The 18,400-nt window shown below is 39.1% G+C and overlaps 1 protein-coding gene across 7 annotated transcripts in view; it reads right to left on the bottom strand.

Annotated features, from left to right (window-relative positions):
- KALRN (kalirin RhoGEF kinase) overlaps window positions 1-18,400 on the bottom strand; it is a 515,104-nt gene that overhangs the window by 310,520 nt on the left and 186,184 nt on the right. For all 7 annotated transcript variants that reach the window (XM_075757089.1, XM_075757095.1, XM_075757087.1 and 4 more), the window contains exon 4: window positions 606-798. In XM_075757089.1, the coding sequence (XP_075613204.1) occupies window positions 606-798 (193 nt within the window). The remainder of the gene's footprint in view (window positions 1-605; window positions 799-18,400) is intronic.

The raw sequence follows: 18,400 nt of genomic DNA, 5'->3' as shown, positions 1-18,400 counted from the left end.
ACTAAAGTGCACTAAGGGAACACTACTGGTTTGTCTTCACCAATGACAAAGTTAGTAAAATTCCCTTTAATTATGCAGTTGTTGCATATTGGTTACTTCTCAATTAACCTGCCTGAGGTACCTTACATTAACATGAGTTGTTAATGTTACCCCTGAATTGTAAATCTCAATTAAAGGGGTGACAATATAGAGATAAATTTAGTATAAATCTCTTTTATAAAAACAAAGCCACTGAAGTTGGGTAACAACTAACAAATGCATACATTAGCATCTACAGAACTTTGTCTTTAGTATATTTACTGATTTGGTGGTGTTTTTTTTTTTTTCTAAGAGAAACAAAGGAAAGACTGAATGCAGCACCACCAAAAATAAATACCACAAAAGAACCCTCACCAAAGTGAACTATGTATGTGAACCTCTGAGATGAAACGTGCACCTTGTTCCACCAGTGTGCTCAGAAGGCAACCTGATGCCCACTCCTGCAAACAGTCCTCAGATGTCTTGTTTTCTCTCAATCACAGGGCTTTGGATTTTTTTTTTTTTACCTCAAGGAAATTTCTTATCAGAGATAATGTTTTACCATACATATCTCACAGGGCTCTCACCTCAAAGATGAACTTGGAACTGCCGAAGTTCGTTTTCTGCTTCTGCCAGAAATTATCAGGTTTTATAATCAGGGCAACATGAATCTCAGCAGGGAAGGCTTCTTGAAGGGTCTTTAGAAGAGGCTTGATCAAATCCCATTTGGATCCCCGCATATCGATAATAACAGTAAATCCTCGTTTACAAACATCTTCGCTGTAGGAATAAAAGCATATCCAGATAATTAACATTGTGGACAGTCACACTGAGAGTTAACTTCTGTTGCTACTGTTCAGTACTTCAGAGCAAAGCAAGGAATGATAGACTTCAAAATAAAAGGCAAAAGATAGTACAGCATAAAGGCTATATGAAAGGCTGTATTAATTTTACCATAATCTAATTTACATGAAATTCAAGTGCATATATCACAGTCTAATCTCTAATTTCCTAAATACATAAAATTCAAATTTTCACTGAAAACATACATACTTTCACACAATTGAAAACAGAATCAAATACATCTGTATAGAAGCTATTTACGTGTACCTACAATGGATTCTGCTTTCAACATATTGAACTCAATGCACGCCAAAGCCAACAAGCAGGGTCCTGTGCCTTAACGTTGCTGGCCACTTGTAAATTTGGGTGCCTTTGTTTTTAGAGGCCCCTTTAAGGGCTTTTTAAAAAGTGTAACTTCCAGAAAAGTGCCTGGCAATCATTCCCTGAAAGGAAGGTCCTTGTGACTCAGCATGTGCACTGTTATAACTGGGGCCCTTTTCCCTCCTGATTCATCTTCCAAACGTTGCAGGATCTTTTTCGCTCAGCGGCCTGTGCCAGCCTGTGCTCCTCCCTTCTCAAAAGTTCAAGACAGTTGTCTGGCCTGGTCATTGGCAATGCACGGGGGCTCAAAGCACCAGAGCATTAGCTTGCAAACATATCTTCCCTTTTTCCTTGGGAGAAGAGGGGAGAAGGAATAAAAGGATATGTTGATTCAAGTAAAATCTGGGCAGCTTTCAGTATAGCTTTTCCAGGGACGTAGTATTGCTCCTCAGAAAAAGAGGTATGGCTCAAAAGTGTCATCCTTCGTCTGCAGCACCCAACATTTGATGAGATTTAGGAAGTGTCTACTCCTCTGGCCAGCTAATATATCTGCCATGCATGGCATTGAAGTCTTGAGAGCTATGGTATCTGCTTTAGGCCTCAAGCACTTGCACAGAATGTGAAATTCCCCATCCCCGGTAATATTACTGGCATGGTACATGATATTATTAAATATGGTTATAATGCAGAAATTGTAAGACTCTGTTTAGCCTCCACACACATACTCTCAGTGTACAAACACACACAATGATTTTCACTATACCGTACCTCTTGGAATTCTTAAAGCACTCTTTCTGCTACTAAGATCCAGTTCCTATATATCTTACTGAAAACTATAAAGCTTACAACTAGGTTTCTGGGCTGGAACGAGGACAGGGATATCCTTCATAGGAGGCACTCTGGATTAACATATGTAACTTAAAAGTCCTTGGTGACCTTTAGAAAGATTTGTGCACAGATGGACCACCCCATGGCAAAGCGGATTTTGCCGTGTTAAGAGAGTTCGCTAACTTCAACAGTCTCAACTTAGTGCCAGGAAGGAGCAGCCAAAGCCAACAAGCTTGGTCCTCTGCCTTAACATTATTGGCACATCTAGAGCACACCGCATACAACTGTCAGTGCAAAGAAAAACTAGGGAGACCAGGCACTTCCAAACACTGTCAGGAATATAGATCTTTCTATTCTCCTTTTACTTACTGCTGAAAGGTCAGACATCTGATCCCTCCATAACTAATGCCAAAAAAGGCTGTAAAAGAAGCTTTGTTGGTGGTGCTACTGCCTCTTGCCCTTTGGAATGAGAGCTGAGACAAAGAATCAAATCAGAAAGGGACGAATAGAACGGGGTTTGTGTTTTGGTTTTGTGGGGGCGTTTTGGTGTTTTGGGGTTTTTTTCTTGCAAAGCTTGATAGGGTCTTCAGTAACTTTTGACAAGTCAACGATCCCTGCTATAATGAACTGACTTTTCCAAGGATTGATTTTTCTTCAAATGCTTGACAAAGAGATCCAGGAGCCATAAGGGCACATGGAGAGCCCCAAGAGCAGGCACAGTAACAGGTAAGTGCAATCTGTCTTTTCTGATCTAAATAAATAAATACCTACACCTCCCCCATTGCAACCACAGCAAAGCATAGCCAGTAACTTCATTCCAACTCCCCACAGCTGCTGCAAACCTGACAACTTACCAAATCTGATCTAAAACAAGAACTTAATTTAATACTTACTGATGAACAACAGAAAAACCTGTTTCAGTAAGCAGAACAGGAATGTCCTGAGGCACTGAAGTCTTCCATTTATGAACCTGAACCAAAGTCTTAGACCCAAGCAGACCCAAAATCAGACCCTGCCCCCAGCTTCAGAGCATAGCCAGTGTGATATCATCTTGACACTCATGATTAAATACCACCATGACTGGAAGTTCAGCCTGCAGTAAGATAGATTTCCAGATAGGGAACTAAGAGATGTAACTATGGGCTGGATTCTGTGTTTACATAGCCTCTCCGGACCCTGCCCATTCCCATCAGCACACTATGCCTAAGCATGCATGTGTGAAAAAATGTTCCACAACACCCTAAATCCCAGAAACTTTCAGGCTTTTGGAGACTTCACAGTATGTTCTCAGTGCAAGAAGAAAGGGCAATGATTCCCCAGCTTTTTCTAGTGGACACAGGAGAACAGCCACTGACCCTGCGGGCCAGGCTGAGACATCAGCCCATGGGCAGGGGTCAAGATGCCTCCTGATTCCGGTCCTGGAAGAGGCAATAAGCAGTCATTCCCTACTGGCACTATCCACACTCCTTGTAACTAGACCAAATTTTCAATAAGCTTAGTACATTTTCAAGTATGAAACCAATAGGATGCAGGGATGGAGAAGGAGGAAAGGAAGGAGAATAATCATAGATGTCCTAGGTTCAAAATACATCAACAAGTAACAACAATTTCACTAATAATACAAACCTGAATACAATGCTCTTAATTACAAAGAGGATTCCCCTAGTTAATTGGTCACATAGGCATGTAAATTCCTGTATGAACTAAAATAAGTGAGAAGACAGGTATCCTTTTCCAATTAAAGTGCAGATAATGTACAAATGGTTGGTATTTATCATTTTAAGCATATCTGTTTCAAGAACCTTTCTCTCAGTCTTGCAGAAGTGGCTCTGCTTGCAATTTTTTTCTTTAATGATACCAATGGTACAAACCTGTAACAAGACCTGTGGGTGTGTAGTCTCATCTACAGAATTGGATCTCCCTGGCACAGTGATAATTCCACACATCCTTCTCTGACTCTTTGCAGAAAATTAGCACCTGATTTCTAAACCTGCTTGTCAAAAACTATTATTTAACAGTGTTTAAACTGTTGCAAGCCAGAAAGCTGTCTGCTCATTATTTCTACTTTCAGTGGCTGAGCATGCTGCAGAGAGGGGTGCCTTTGAGAGCACTTACACTATACAAGCAGGCAGCTGGATACTAATCAGGTACTAATACCTCAGAGAAAGAAGAGGGACATAAGAAAATTATTTCAATTGTAAGCTCTCCAGGGCAGGGACCATCTGCCATGCTGTCTTTGTCTAAGGAGGTGCCTTGGTGGAGATCCCCAAGTATCTATACTAGTCTTCAGCTGTCTAGAATGAATTAAAAAAAATTACTCTTCAGGAAACTGTAGATGCAAATCCAAAGAATTAAAAATAATGAGTAATTAACAGTCTGCAAAACCACAACTGAACATGTATGTGAAAGTACAAATGGCTTATATAAATGTGGGGATACCTCATAGGCAATTTAGTTAAAAAAAAACTTTAAAAAGCCAAAATTTAAGTTGCAATATCCAAATACTTACAGCTATTGATAAAGTCTTAAAAAAGTTGGCCTTGTGTAGACATAACGAAGCACCCGTAAAGTCTGGTGAGTCAAAGCAATCTGTGAAGATTTGTCATCTTTGACAGTCAGTCGTTTTTCTTCAGTTACCTCAACATGTGTTGAGGAAATGACCCTAGGTTCCTTTTCAATAGTCTAGCCATACTTATTAAATTTATTGTTTAAAAGCAACAACTCAAACCCTTCCCAGTTAAGCAATTGATCGGGAAAAGCATCAGTAGCAATCAAGCTTCCTCCACACTGCCTGAGCAAGACATGCCTTATCCCTGGCTCCCAAGATGCAACATCAATCCACATATCTATTATGCACAAGTAATCATTTTAGGATGGCAATTAATGTTGATTGTGGTGCTTAATTTTTTCCGGTATTGATATTTGACCAGAAACTGGAGAAAACACTCAGATTAAGGTATTTGGACAATCCATCAGCCTTTTGGCTGTGATCATCTGGACTAGATTTGCAACGGTGAGCACGAAATATTTCATAGTTGATATGTCATTTCAGTTGCTACACTACTTTTAAGCAAAGACAAAGACCAGCTTCTAAGTTTAATAAAAATACCCTAGAATATTTGTGAAAACAATACTTATGATCTAGATTTTTTTTTAAAAAAGCATAAAATTGAAACTCAGAAGCAGATGTGATAATTTTGTCAAAATAAATGCCTCTATTTTGGTTTCTAGGGTACTTTCATAAGGTTATTTTCTCAAATTTCCTCTTTAATTCAGGCACATTCTAAATTGTATTTTCTTTGGCAAGAGCTGGCTTGCTGGGTACCAAATGAGTTTAAGGACTTCATGCTTTCTGATTAATCTTTCAAATACCTATCATTGATTATGTGTATTTTTCATCCTTATGGTTTGGCCAAAGCTTCTAGCATTTAGAAGCTTCTGCACTTGATTAGCTGAAATAACATAATATCTCCATCCCCCTTTTGCAGTCATGAGTTAATGACAAAGCAGCACATTTAGCATGCCTGTTGGACCACTAAAAACACAGATCTGACACGTATAGCATCTCATTCAAAATATGATTTGTTAACAATGAAAGCAAGATCTCCTTTAAGGAGGGTCAGCATAACCTTGTCAGGAGATGCTTTCAGCATAACAAGTAGCTCTACAAGCATCAATTTGTAAGCACAAAATCTGCAGGAACTTAATTATTTTTGAGATCACCATTCCTTTGACAAATGTGGCTGTAGTTAGCCAATTGAATCACAAGCTGAGGGTGGAAAAGGGAGAGGAACAGGAGAAAAATGGGTATGTGAAAGCCTCCAAGCACAGACTGTTATCCCAAAGGCCACATTTCATACTGAGATCAAACTAACTCCGCTGCCTAGTTTCCATATCAAAATGTGCCAAGGATCACTTCAGTAACTTACGTCTTAATATTTTTGATCAATTGCAATTTTTTATTTGTCTTGTCTGTAGTTTGCTTACTCAGTTTGAAAATAAAGTTAGATAGGGAGGTTTATAATCAGCATCACTTACTGACTTGCATGCTTTGGTTCTACATTTCCATGTTGAGCCTGAAGATCACTTTGTCAATAGAAATGGTCAGTCATCTATATTTATGACGTACTTTCCAAGACATTTAGAGGACCAGATAAAGTCCTTTCTAGTAGATCTGTTTGTCAAGCACTCCTGAATCAGCATTATTTATTAAAATATTTTACTCCATTTAATACTTCTCAGCAAAATGTATCTTGCTCATTATCACAGTTAGCAGGTATGTTCCTGAACTCTCACACCGTCAGATTGAGTTGTCACCCACACCCCCTCGTAACTGTGGCTGTTTGGTGTGATGAGGCAGTTTGTCTTCTCCAAGATCCTAGGACACCTGTGACTGCTGGTCCTCGCATCTCCCTTACATGCCTGTATATCAGTGACCAGCAGAGGAAGTTAGTGATGCTCATCCTAGGAGCACCATTACTCTGGAATAACAATTCACAGAAAGTTCCCACCAGAGAACTTCAGCTCTAAAAGACTGTAGGCAGACAGACTTCATCCTAAATTTTCCTTCTTACATTTTCTAACTTGGTTTCACAAAGCGTTTTTGTAATTAGAGGAGAAACAGTCACCCAGCCTCCATTTCCAATTAATCCTTTCTTCCTTACTGTGACCTAAATTTGTTTCTTCTCTTTCAGCGCTGAAAAGGAATCACTCATTCTCACTTTTCTTTTTTAAAAAGAGAAAGAAAGAAATCAAAGCCAGTTTCACACTGGCTGAAGCTGGACATAAAGCAGCAATCTAGAGAAATTTCAGTGACATGTTGTAAAAAGACTTGGAGCCAGTGAGGTCCAGTCAGAGACAAACCTCCTGTCTCTGGTTTCCAGCCACTGCTCTTAGGGGACATGAGGTGTGATTGCGAATGGCACAAGAACGCAGATGTGTGGGCTGCACAATGTCCACATTCAACCCCTTCCTCTGGCCCCGTGTCAACAGGAGGGAACAGAAAGACAGAAAAAAACCCAAATATTTTGGCAGAAGCTAACTGGTGCCAGAACGGGTGCTCCTACTATTCTCAAGCAAGTAACTTATTTCGGTATTTTCTTTTTATTTCTAAGAAAAAAGGCTCTGAAGTCAAAGCAATACTGTTGTAAAATTATATAAGCTAGAAAGAACTCAGACACCGGTTAGGTATAAGAGAACCTTTTCCCAACATGTAACCATGATCCTGTGAGCTCCTGAGAGTCGTTGTTAGAGGTGCAGGTCCCATATGGTATCTCTGTCAGGATTCAGCAGGGTTGTGTTGTCCTGTCTTCTACCCAGGTAAAAATCCTGATCTACATCATTACACCCCAGGCCAGAACTGGGACCCAGAGCTCTGCAGGCATTCGTCCTCCTATTTAATTGAGCAAATAAACACTATTTGAGAAGCTTCCTGTCTTCATTCAAATAGCAAAGATATAAAACACAGCTGTGTCCAAGAATGCATGATTGCAGCTGTTAAAGCCAAATCTGGAGGACGAATATTATAATTTTTCACATTCCTATTAAGTTTCTGCTGGTAAATGATGCCTTCATATAAACCCATTTACCCTCTTCCCCTTTTGTTGTTGCACGTCTACTATATTTGGATCAATATCTGGCAGGTCTTCCCTGAAACAGCTGCTGAGATAAAGATGAAATTAATCAGGGCTTTGTTTTTGTTGAAGCAGGGCTACATTTCAAGATTTGTTACTACAACAAAGAAATATTTGAACAGTAAGTACCATTCAGCTCTCTCTCGAGCATTTAAAGTCTTGTATTTGAGATGATTTAGTAGAAACAAAACAAAAATGCTTTACTAAATGAAAATTATATGTTATTGACATCTGCTGCAAAAAATAAATATTAGAGTTGCGTTGAAATATAAACACACCATTCTTGAAAAGGTTTGGATGAGCAGAGGCTATTGAGAGTATGTTTCGAGATTCAAATCCATTGGATTCCAGGTGAGAAATATATATGATTGTGCTCAGCACAGTCAAAGTAGTAAGATTTCAAAAATAAATATATCTTTTTGCCTGCACTTTAGGCATTTTTTGTAGTTCAGGCAAGGAGATTATGAAGTCCATTTCACATGCAGTCGCTCTAAAGTTTAGTCTACAGTCAACACTGCCAGATTTTCACGTAAGGAAAAGGATACTTCATCTGGGCAATGACTGCCTGGGGCTCTTAGACCCGGGATCCTGATTTATCAGTTCAAGGAATCAGTGACTTTACCAGTGAGTGAATGGAGCACAGTGAGCAGCTCCAGGAATTCCAGTCATCATAGTAAAACACAGGCACCCCAGAATGGAAAGTCTCCAGATTGCAAATACATATATTTCGTTGAAATGCTTTGTGGGAAGCAGAGTCACCCATAGTGGAAAAACCTTTTATAGAAAATAAGCCTGCAAACATGTTCGGCTCATGCAAAGAGTGATTAATGTAGGTTTAGACAACAGACAGCAGCACCTGGTGAAATCCAATATATGTCCAGAGGCAGACACCGTGCCAAATTCAGTCCTGATGTAAGCAGGTATAACCACTCTGGGACTAGCACGCTTGATCCAGGGCTCAATGGGGCTCATAGATGAGGATAGGAAAAAATACACTTCAAAGGTGCTAAAATCACTTTTTCTAAGTACTATTGACATTTCTTGCAGTAAGCACTCATCAGTTCTCATATGCTGCTCCTGCCAGTGCAGGAGAGCAATGTACATCCATGTACAGAAGAGCTGTAATTAAAATAAGGAACTAAGGAGAAAAGATGAAAAATTACACATTAATTCAAAATAAGATGTTTCATGAGTGTAGGTTCTCATGATTGTGTGTACTGAATTAAAAACTGAAAAAAGGCTTTTATAACAGCAAAATATTCTGTTTATTCTGCCTTTTCAGGTGAAATGTCTGTTTTTCATTTTGTTCCTTTTTTGATCAGACAAAAATAAAAGAACAAAACCTTTGAATGTTATCAAAACTAAATATTTTGATTGACATAATATTTTAGAGATATTTTTGGTGAGAAATTTCTAAAGCTTTTGGATTTTTCCTCATTTAAAAATCTGCACTTCAAAATAGTAGATTCTTCCACAAACAAGTAACTTTTAGCTTCTGCCCATTTGCAGTGCAGAGTTCAGCATGAGATTTGCTTTGCACTTTTTATCTCCTAAGCAGAAGTGATATAACCATTCTTTGAGGCTTAGAAGATTTTGGCCGGAGTCCACACTCGTTGCATTTAAGGGCACATGATGCATTCAAGTGCATCTGTTAGGAGGAAGGGTTGAGTGCTACATCCCAGAAACACTCGGCGGTCCCTGAAATGAGTCTGTTTTGCTAAGACACTATGTGAGAATTTGAGTTCTCTTTAGTAGAAGTGTACGATTTAAAAGCCGATGCCTCCATTTTCCCCAGGGTGGACAATGAGGACTGACCATGACTAGTAAATCAGTGGTACTCTCTTTTTTTTTTTTTTTTTTTGAGTTCCACCCGTATACAAACAAAGTGGGTCTTTGTAGGCACAATGATTTACCCAAAATAGTTCACTTATCAGATAGATACTTCCTGCCATGCCAGGCTGGCCAAAGACTGCCTGTGGTATTACATCCAGAGGGGCTTGCTCTGAAGCTACAGAATCAACCTATGTTATAAGATACCCTTGTAAAATCAATTTTTGTCTCTTCCTTTATACAGCAGCCACTACTCACTCTTTCAATAACTACCGTGATGGCATTGAGAGGAGAAAAAAGTCCTTTTTACTGAGCCCTCAAGAGACAGTGGATACTGATGCGGTATTCACAATCCAGCTTCAAAACATGAAGCTCACATCTGATTTTTTCCTGAACCTGTCTCCTAGCAAGGCCAGGCTCTCTCACTCTGTCCAGCAAGGTGGACTAAGCCTTGCCAATGAAGCTATTTGACGTGAGATATCCCTTATTATTTGTATGGAGGCACAAATGTGTGATGGATCAAAATCACTGATGCTGACTGAGCACAAACAAGTCGCTAATTTGGTATTTTGAAGGGAATACAAGAGCCAAAATATACCATTGACCCCTGGAGTGAGAAAGCTGGATGGAAAAATCTTCTGGAGAGCAAAGATAGATCCAACGGCTGAATAATAGAATCCAAACCTGGCCATAACCATGTAGACCTTGACTGAGTGTCTGAGCTAACACTCTGCCTGTCTTCCCAAGAGCATTTGAGGTATTTCTGCAGCCTCAGATGCTTTCACCTTTGTAGGAGATTGAGCTCCTTAGATGCCTGTGTGCAGTCCCCTCAGTTTGACAGTCCATCATGCTAAGGCACTTTCCCACCCTAATGGGAACTCACATATTGGTGTCATGCCAACACAGTTTTAAGGTTGCTTCCCTTATGATCCTGAATTCCCATCACGACCACTAATAATTTCAGTTCTCCATCAGTAGCTTTTCCCATCAGTCACCACTAATTGGAAAAACCTAGAGCAACTGCTTCATCAACTAAAGCCAGGTTCAGAAAAATGCTCCGAAAAGTAATTGCCTGGTTTCAACTGCCTGTTCCCTTTCCCCTGTTAGCTATATTGCTTCTTAATCAAAAGCACAATAAAACTTCACAGGAAAGTCCATCTACAAGTGCCACATGTGAACGTGCATCATCCTATTCATCTCAGGAACTGCATACCCCAGGTGGTGCTTTTTCTGCTGCCAGACCTGAAATTACATCGACAAATTAACATACACCAGGATAGGAATGATAGGAATCTGCTAGTCAGAAAACTCTTACAATTTATTGTAGATATTAGCCAGCCCATGGTAATAAAAATCACAGAGCAGGTTCATGGAGCACTGCACCTAAGGATATTTGGCCTAATATTGAGTGGCTCATTTGATCTGGAAGAGACGCAACAAAGATACATCACAGGCCACATATACTCCACCAGACTAATGATTTTCCTACCTGTGAGTTAAACTAATGCAATATAAAATCCTGAGTAGAAATGAGCCTAATGCAGCAAGTTTCTGGAGCAAGTTGAACCACCATAGTCACCCCCCTGGACAACAACTGGTGAGAAACAACAGAAAGCATGTCACAGTCGCTCTGCAAACCTCTAGCCTCACATTGGACACATCAACCAGTATAAGAAAAGCCTACTAAGTATAACCCCCTGACACTGAGATATCACAAATAAATATAAGCATTTTCCTTTCAATTAGAGCTTCACAGTTTCTTCATTTTCTACATCTGGCTGGAGCACTTCAGTCCAGGGGATGAGACTGAGAGGCAATCCTAGTTGGGTTGCTAGTTGTATTTCTGTGTCATAGCCCAACTCTACTTCCATTTTTTTTTCATCTGGAAAATGGGTGTTATTGTACTTTTCTTTACCGAGGCTAATGCATTCTTCCAACGAATGTATTATATTTAGAACATTTTCAGACACAGGTAGGATACATAATTGCACGAGAATTACAAATTGCAAATAGTCATGGCCACTTCATGTTTAATTCACACAAGCTTAAGAGAGATCACTTAATAATCTAAGCATGTGCTTATTTATCTGTGCTGGGCTATATTCTCTGTTACACGTGTGCTGATTTTATATAGGGAGCATTTATTGCTCTATACATATGCTTATCTAATTGTACTGAATACACATGCTTTATTAAACTCATAAATGAGCACATTTATGAGTCTATATGAAAGTAGAGCCCTTCATATTTTATTTATAAAGTGGGACAATAGAATTGCATTGACATAGAACATCCATTTAATTCAGAGGATTTAGGGTCGTCCCACAGATTTTGCTATTTTTTTGCCAGAATCAAAGCTTTTGGGTTTTTTAATTAGATTTCCAGCCCATCTGCTTGCAAAGATAGCCTTGACAATATAAACTAATGCACATTTGTCTTGCTGAGTCTGCAGCCAGTGGGAAGAAACAATGAGACTAGGAGAACAGTGAACTTGCACCCTCCATCTTATTGGAGTGTTAACTAAAAAGCCAATTCTGACTGCCTAAATACCAGGATTCTTAACTATTTCATTGCTGTTAATTTTGCCACAAAACCTGCGGATAAAATCTTTGTCAATTCCCTGAATTATTCACATAAGCTCTTGCCTGTTTTGATGACTATGCTGTATAATTCAGGCTGTCAATTAGGACCCAGCAAGTACCTGGCCAAATATATACACCTTCAATTGTAATCAAGGATTTTGCTCCTTTTTTAACGTGTGGAGTAAAAGCATTGATCACAGTATAATCAGACAACTAATACTAGAAGCCTATAGCGGAAAAGATTGCAAAACCACAATTATTTTGATTTGATGTAGAACCCACAGGAGCGCTAACGTAATACATAATTTTAAGTGCTTTATGATATAAAACTAAGGAAAACAGATTAAAATCTGTGTTGCTATGACATGCTTTACAAACAGCATAGAAAACAGCTCAAATAGGCTCAGACTTTTTCCTACTACTATAATAAGAATACTGCCCTAGTCTCTTATGAGAGTGACGCCATACCAATTTGTAGTACTTTAATGCTAAAAATACCCACAAAACAAATTACTCTAAAAAGAACTGATTTTTTTCTGCATTTTCTGTAATTACTGCTTCCAAACTTGAATAACTGTTTCAACCATCTTTGCTATAAGCTCTCCTAAAATCAGTAACGATGAGTGTTTATGTCCATCAGGCACGCTCACACAGGTTGTTAACATCTGAAAACAGAGGTGAGACCGAGTCTGAGTTTATGACAGTGGTTGCTGCCTGAATTATCACATTGTGGGGATGCTGCATAGAGGCGGTCATACCCTGATACTGGGCTTTTAAAGGACAGCAATGTTACATGACCAAAGGACAGCAATGTTAAATGGCCATGCTTCCTTAATCCCATGGTCTGATAAATACATCTTCCATCTGGTCCTATTTGTGTGGTTGTGCCTCACAATATAGGGAGCTTGATTAAGGAATTAAGATGGTGCATGAAGCATATGTTTACACTTGCTGGATATGGATGGACTTACATATGCACTTGACTGCTTTTCTGGAGGATCACAGTACTTGAACAAGAATTAGGAAAAGGACGTGGGAAGTAGAAGCCTACAGGCCAGGCAGACCTTTTACTGCTTCAGTTGACCTCTTGCATCAAGTTCCAAGTTTATTTTAGTATGTTAATGTGTTAGTGTAAAAAAGTATTGATACCCTCCTTTCATTTGTGACTAAGAGCAGATATGATGAATGCATGTTTCCACCTTGATGATTTCCTTCTTATGCTGCTGGCAATTTACACAATGAATAAATATCTTTGTTGTGTCATAAGACATAAAAAAGTTGTGGAAAAGTCCTAGGCTTGGTGAATGGCTACCTAGACAGATCCTCTCTAGTCTGTTGAGAGACATTTCTTGCTTGATTCTGTTTGCAGAGCAGATATATATTCCCACTACATTCAAATTCTATTGAAGACAGCTGTAGCCTGGAAGAACCAACAGATGAATCCTGTGATTTTCACAGGAGGCACCTATCAAAGGCAGGAAGAACTAATGATTTGATAAATCAATCCAGACCCACTCATAAAATTACCTGAGATATCAATTTGTTTCCAACTATTTTAAAATCCATCCAAAAAAAAAAAAATCCTGTTACCTCATCTGGTGATAACGACTTTTTTGCTCTTCTCTCTGCCCCATCTAACCAGAATAGTTTATCATTATCTTTGTTAGAACTTGACCAATATTTGAATCTACATGATTCAAAAGATAAAGAGCCCTGTACATTACTTTTAGCATTGGAAGAACAAACCTACATTATAAGAATGCTGTCATAGCCTGTTGTATCATCTTTCATCCTGAAGGATCTTAAAGAGCTTTGCCAGGAGTAATCAGGTGTTAAATAAAACAGGGTCTAATATTACGCTTTAGAGTATTTCACTCAACAACAAAAGCAGAGGGAACTGCCTTTTTGTATTGGATTTAGACAAAGAACAAAATCCATCCCAGAAGATCTTTGACAATTTCCTTTGAAAAGGAACTTAATTCTTGGCCAAGACAATGAGAAATCCGAGAAGAAATGCAAGGACTTAAAAAGCTATGTGCCAAAAAATGTTCACAGGTGCAGGAATTAGACTTTTAACAGAATCCCTAATTACACATCTGACTTTTGGCATCTTTTCAGAGTTAAAGTTCTTTTGTGCATTTGTGTCCTCCCACCAAAAAGGCAAAAATGTGTTTTCATTTGTAAAAACAATTATAAATCAACTACCTCTAAGTGGGCAAAGTGAGCAAATATTGGCAAGGTGGACTTCAGCTTCTGGAAATACTGACTTGTCACCAATTTTAATAGCCTAGAAATGGAGATCAAGACAACTTTGTGCTGGTACTGCATCAATACATTCATTTGATTTATGTTGCTCCACTTTCTGTACCTTATTCAAATGTGTCTGCTTTAATTTTCCAAGTGCCACTAGGAATGTACGAAATATATATTTTAACATGAAGACAATTAGCATCTTATTCACTAAGGCAAATATTTCTAAATGTAGTGTCAAAGTTAGAGCAGGTGCATCTTCAAGTAGCCTCTTTCTCAAAGGTACTGAGTTGATTTTAGCTAACAAAAGCGCATGCCTTTTCTCTATAATTAGTAGTGCCCAACAAGTCATCAGAACAGTCCTGCCGATGCTAATATACCACAGATGCAATTTAACAGTCCATAAACCTGCAGAGATGAAGTGTCCTACAGAATTCATTCCTAAATGAAAATCCCAGGAAACCTTTTTAGCTGATCCTATTTTCCTGTCACCTACCATATACCATCTGACACTGCAAAATCATTGGGGTGGCTGTTGTGGAAATTAAGGAGAAACTGAGATTTCCAGTAAGCCTGGTAAGTGTGGAATGATATAACAGTTGAGTTCTGCCTTGTGAACGGAGAAGAAAGAAACCTTAAAAAACCCACACATATTGCTTGTGTATTTGATTCCTAGTCTAACAGTTCATTAACAAAGGAGAGCTTCCAGACATTCTTCCTATGGGTAAGATTGTCCGCTACTTTCCTATGTACCTGCTTTTTAATTAGATTTTGGAATGGAATTGCAGCTCCTACCCACAAATCTCCAGTGAGAGAAGCAAAACCTAAACTAATCTGTGATCCCAGAGATGTTTGCTTCTCCAGATGCTGTTTCTGAACTAAATTACAAATGTTGTAGAAACAGAAGAATGGAGAAATAAGGGGACATAACCACAAAATTGGATGTGATTAATCAGTGTTGTAAGAGTTCAGTTCTGTCTTGAGAATGGAGGAAAAAGAGGTCTTAAAGAAAAAGAACATATTGCCTATTTGATTAATTCTTAGACTAACAGTTTATTAACAAGGCAGCTTTTCCAGCCATTCTCCCTATGTGTAAGATCGCCCAGTAAGTTTCTCAGGTACCTGCTTGCTTACATTGTGGTTTGGAATTACAGTTCTTCTGTAAGTTCTTCTTCTACTCCCTAGACTCGCTGCATGGCAAAATGGTACATTTGTAATGAGACGCTTTTGTCAAGTGCATTTTCTAAGGTCAGGAGGTGACACAGTACATGGACAATTTCTTATGCAGTGCTCCCAAGACAGTACTGGGAAATGCAACTTTAGAGACCCTGCTTCCCAGAAATGAGAGGTCTAATCAGTGCGTACTATTAAAAGGACCTGTATTTCCACCTCATGCAGCATAACTGTAATAAAACCACTTAGGGTCTTCTATCTTCAAGATGTAAAAATATCAGCTAATTTGATTTCCCAAACCTTTGTGAGGTGTTTCCTGCATGGACTGGTAAATTCAGGTTATACAGTTAAACCAAGGGGGAATAGAACTCAATGTTGAGTCCAGAACAAAAATTCAGGAAGCTCTGACTGCGTGTCATCCCTGATGTTCCAGGATGGCACCTACCTTAATGCAAATGTGACATAAATGGGTGGCCTAAATGAAACCTGAGGCTCCCATCTGATTACCATCTACAAAGATCACAAAAGACACAAGCAGAGCTGCTAATAAACGTGATCCTTAGTTGGTGGTCTAACCAGAGCTGCTAAGGCTAATGAAAAGGAAACACGATTTTATTCTCCAATTAGGCCTGATAGAAAAACAATGGAAGGAAAAATTTGCATTGCTGCATTAGCAGAGGACTTTGGCCTCTAGGGTGGTCAGCTGCTGAATCACAGAAGATTGAGATAGAAGAAACCTATTAACTCATCCTAGCCGGGGATGTTGTCGGTACTTTGCCAAGAAAGAATAGTAATCAGTAGCATAAGCCTACCTTTCTTGCAGCTAATCTTTCATCAGCATTAAATTAACATGTGAATAAAGAGGAATGGTATTAAGGAATATTTGAAAATATGGAATACAAAAGTGTCCATCCACTATTACTGATGGTGTGCCTTTTTCATGTGACATACAAAGTGTAAGTGCACAGTAGATGAAATGTGTACAGGAAGCCTATTTGAAGTTTCTAAGGGAAAAAGCCCGTTTATCCTAGTGGGACCTGGTATTTGCCCATGGAGCTGCTTAATACCATGCAACAGCACTTCAGAACATCACATTCATTCTCGACCTGAAACAAAGTATTTTGCTGATCATCCCTCAGGAGCACCAAAGCTGTTTACCGTGCATTGCAGAATGTTAACCTGCAGAGAAAATTTGAAATCACTCCCCGGAGTTCCAAGGTATCACAGCCCCATGTGTGGGTACAATGTGTATCTTAAAATGCCATAAAGTGCCTACTAAGGATCCCACCCATCTCCATATTAACGCTGTGATGGTATCTTTATTATCTGTGTTCCTTAATTGGATACATTTAATAACTGCTTGGATACTGGACCCTGGTTTAGGTCTGGGGGATAAAGAAGGACTGAATTTTACCAAGCAAAAGTTTTTAATGAGTAAATTTCAAACTAAATTTGAAAAAGTAATATTTATTTGATCCTCAATGACAACATCAATAGCAGAAGCATCTGGCTTGCCAGATGCTCAAATAAATAAATTAACAATCAAACTTAACTCATCCTTCTAGTAAAAGACTAAGCGCTAATAACACCGGATAGATATTAGAGATTGTCAGTTCTTGTATTCCCATGGGAAACAGGGTGATAGAGAGCAGCTCAACATCGCATCCACACTTGATCAGTGCACAGGAAAGGCATATGAAAGCAGCCTGAATTTGGCTGGAGATGAACTACTGCTGCTGCTGCTACAATTTTCAGAGAGAGAAGCAATTATTCTGCAAAGCCAATGTTCTACTACAATTTCTATTCAATGACTTTAACCAGAAGGACCGTTCAGCAAAGCTGTCCCTTGTAAATATTGCACTGAGCCTCCAGCAGGTTCCTACTTTCCCTTGTTCGCACTGTAGCGGGGATATGTGGAAGAGGTGCAGGATATTTCCTGGAATGCAGCTGCAGGACAAGGGAAAGGTGTTTCGGTGCTTTCACTTTTTGGTGAAGTACCACAAAGGAACTTTCTAAAATACTACGTTGCTGGAAAATTCTGCAGAGACCACAGTTTCCCTTTAAACTTAGACATAAAATAAAGCCCTGTGTACACAGGCAGGGAAACCAACGCTCCCTTGTTAACAGTAGAAAAGTACACTGTGGCACATGTTGCAGACCAGACAACATCTGCCGAGCCAAAAGCATGTTTGAGTTACACTTTTCTGCCTTTTCTTGAGGGAGGAAGGAGAGATTCTAGAATTATTTTTCTTATTTATGATTTTATTTTGTGTTAAGGTATGTCTCTCCTTTTTTTTTTTTCCCCCCCTTAATTTAAGTAGCCCAACAGCCTCACACCGCATAGTTACAGTTACGTTTTGCTGCACACAGCGTTACAGGATCCACAAGGAAAACATAAAATACCACAGACTGACTTGGTTAGGAGCACCTTGTGGAAAATGAGAAGAAACCATTTGATGAGATTTATAACTGTCTACCAAACCTGGATACCAATTCCCTTTGCAAACAGCAGGGAATTGAGCATCCCCACCTCTGAGACAAATTTTGCCAGTCCCAACCCATACTTTCCATGCTGTAAGAGCATCAGCCTGCTCAATACCATATGTTACCGTGAATTGGTCATTGTTCTATTTTTGTATGATCCAATTTTCTAATACCATAAACTAGCATGCATTTTATGAGCATGGGAACTGCCGAACCCTTGGTAGTAGTTTGCACATTGATTCTCTAATGTTTAATAACAAATATGCCTCACATGCTCTGGAGATATCCCCTCTACCTCCAGTCTCTAAGAAGGGGTGAGTTCAGACCACCTCTCCCTCTCTATGGACACTAATTAATTCCCTTCCTTGACACAGCTGTCTATTCTCATTAAATTCATAGGAATTGAATATTCTTGAGAGTCTTATCTGACAGACTTGG

Source organism: Balearica regulorum, chromosome 6, assembly GCF_011004875.1.
Source record: "Balearica regulorum gibbericeps isolate bBalReg1 chromosome 6, bBalReg1.pri, whole genome shotgun sequence".
Taxonomy (NCBI): domain Eukaryota; kingdom Metazoa; phylum Chordata; class Aves; order Gruiformes; family Gruidae; genus Balearica; species Balearica regulorum.
Note: the sequence above shows the minus strand (reverse complement) of the source record. Positions and strands in the feature narration are given on the sequence as shown.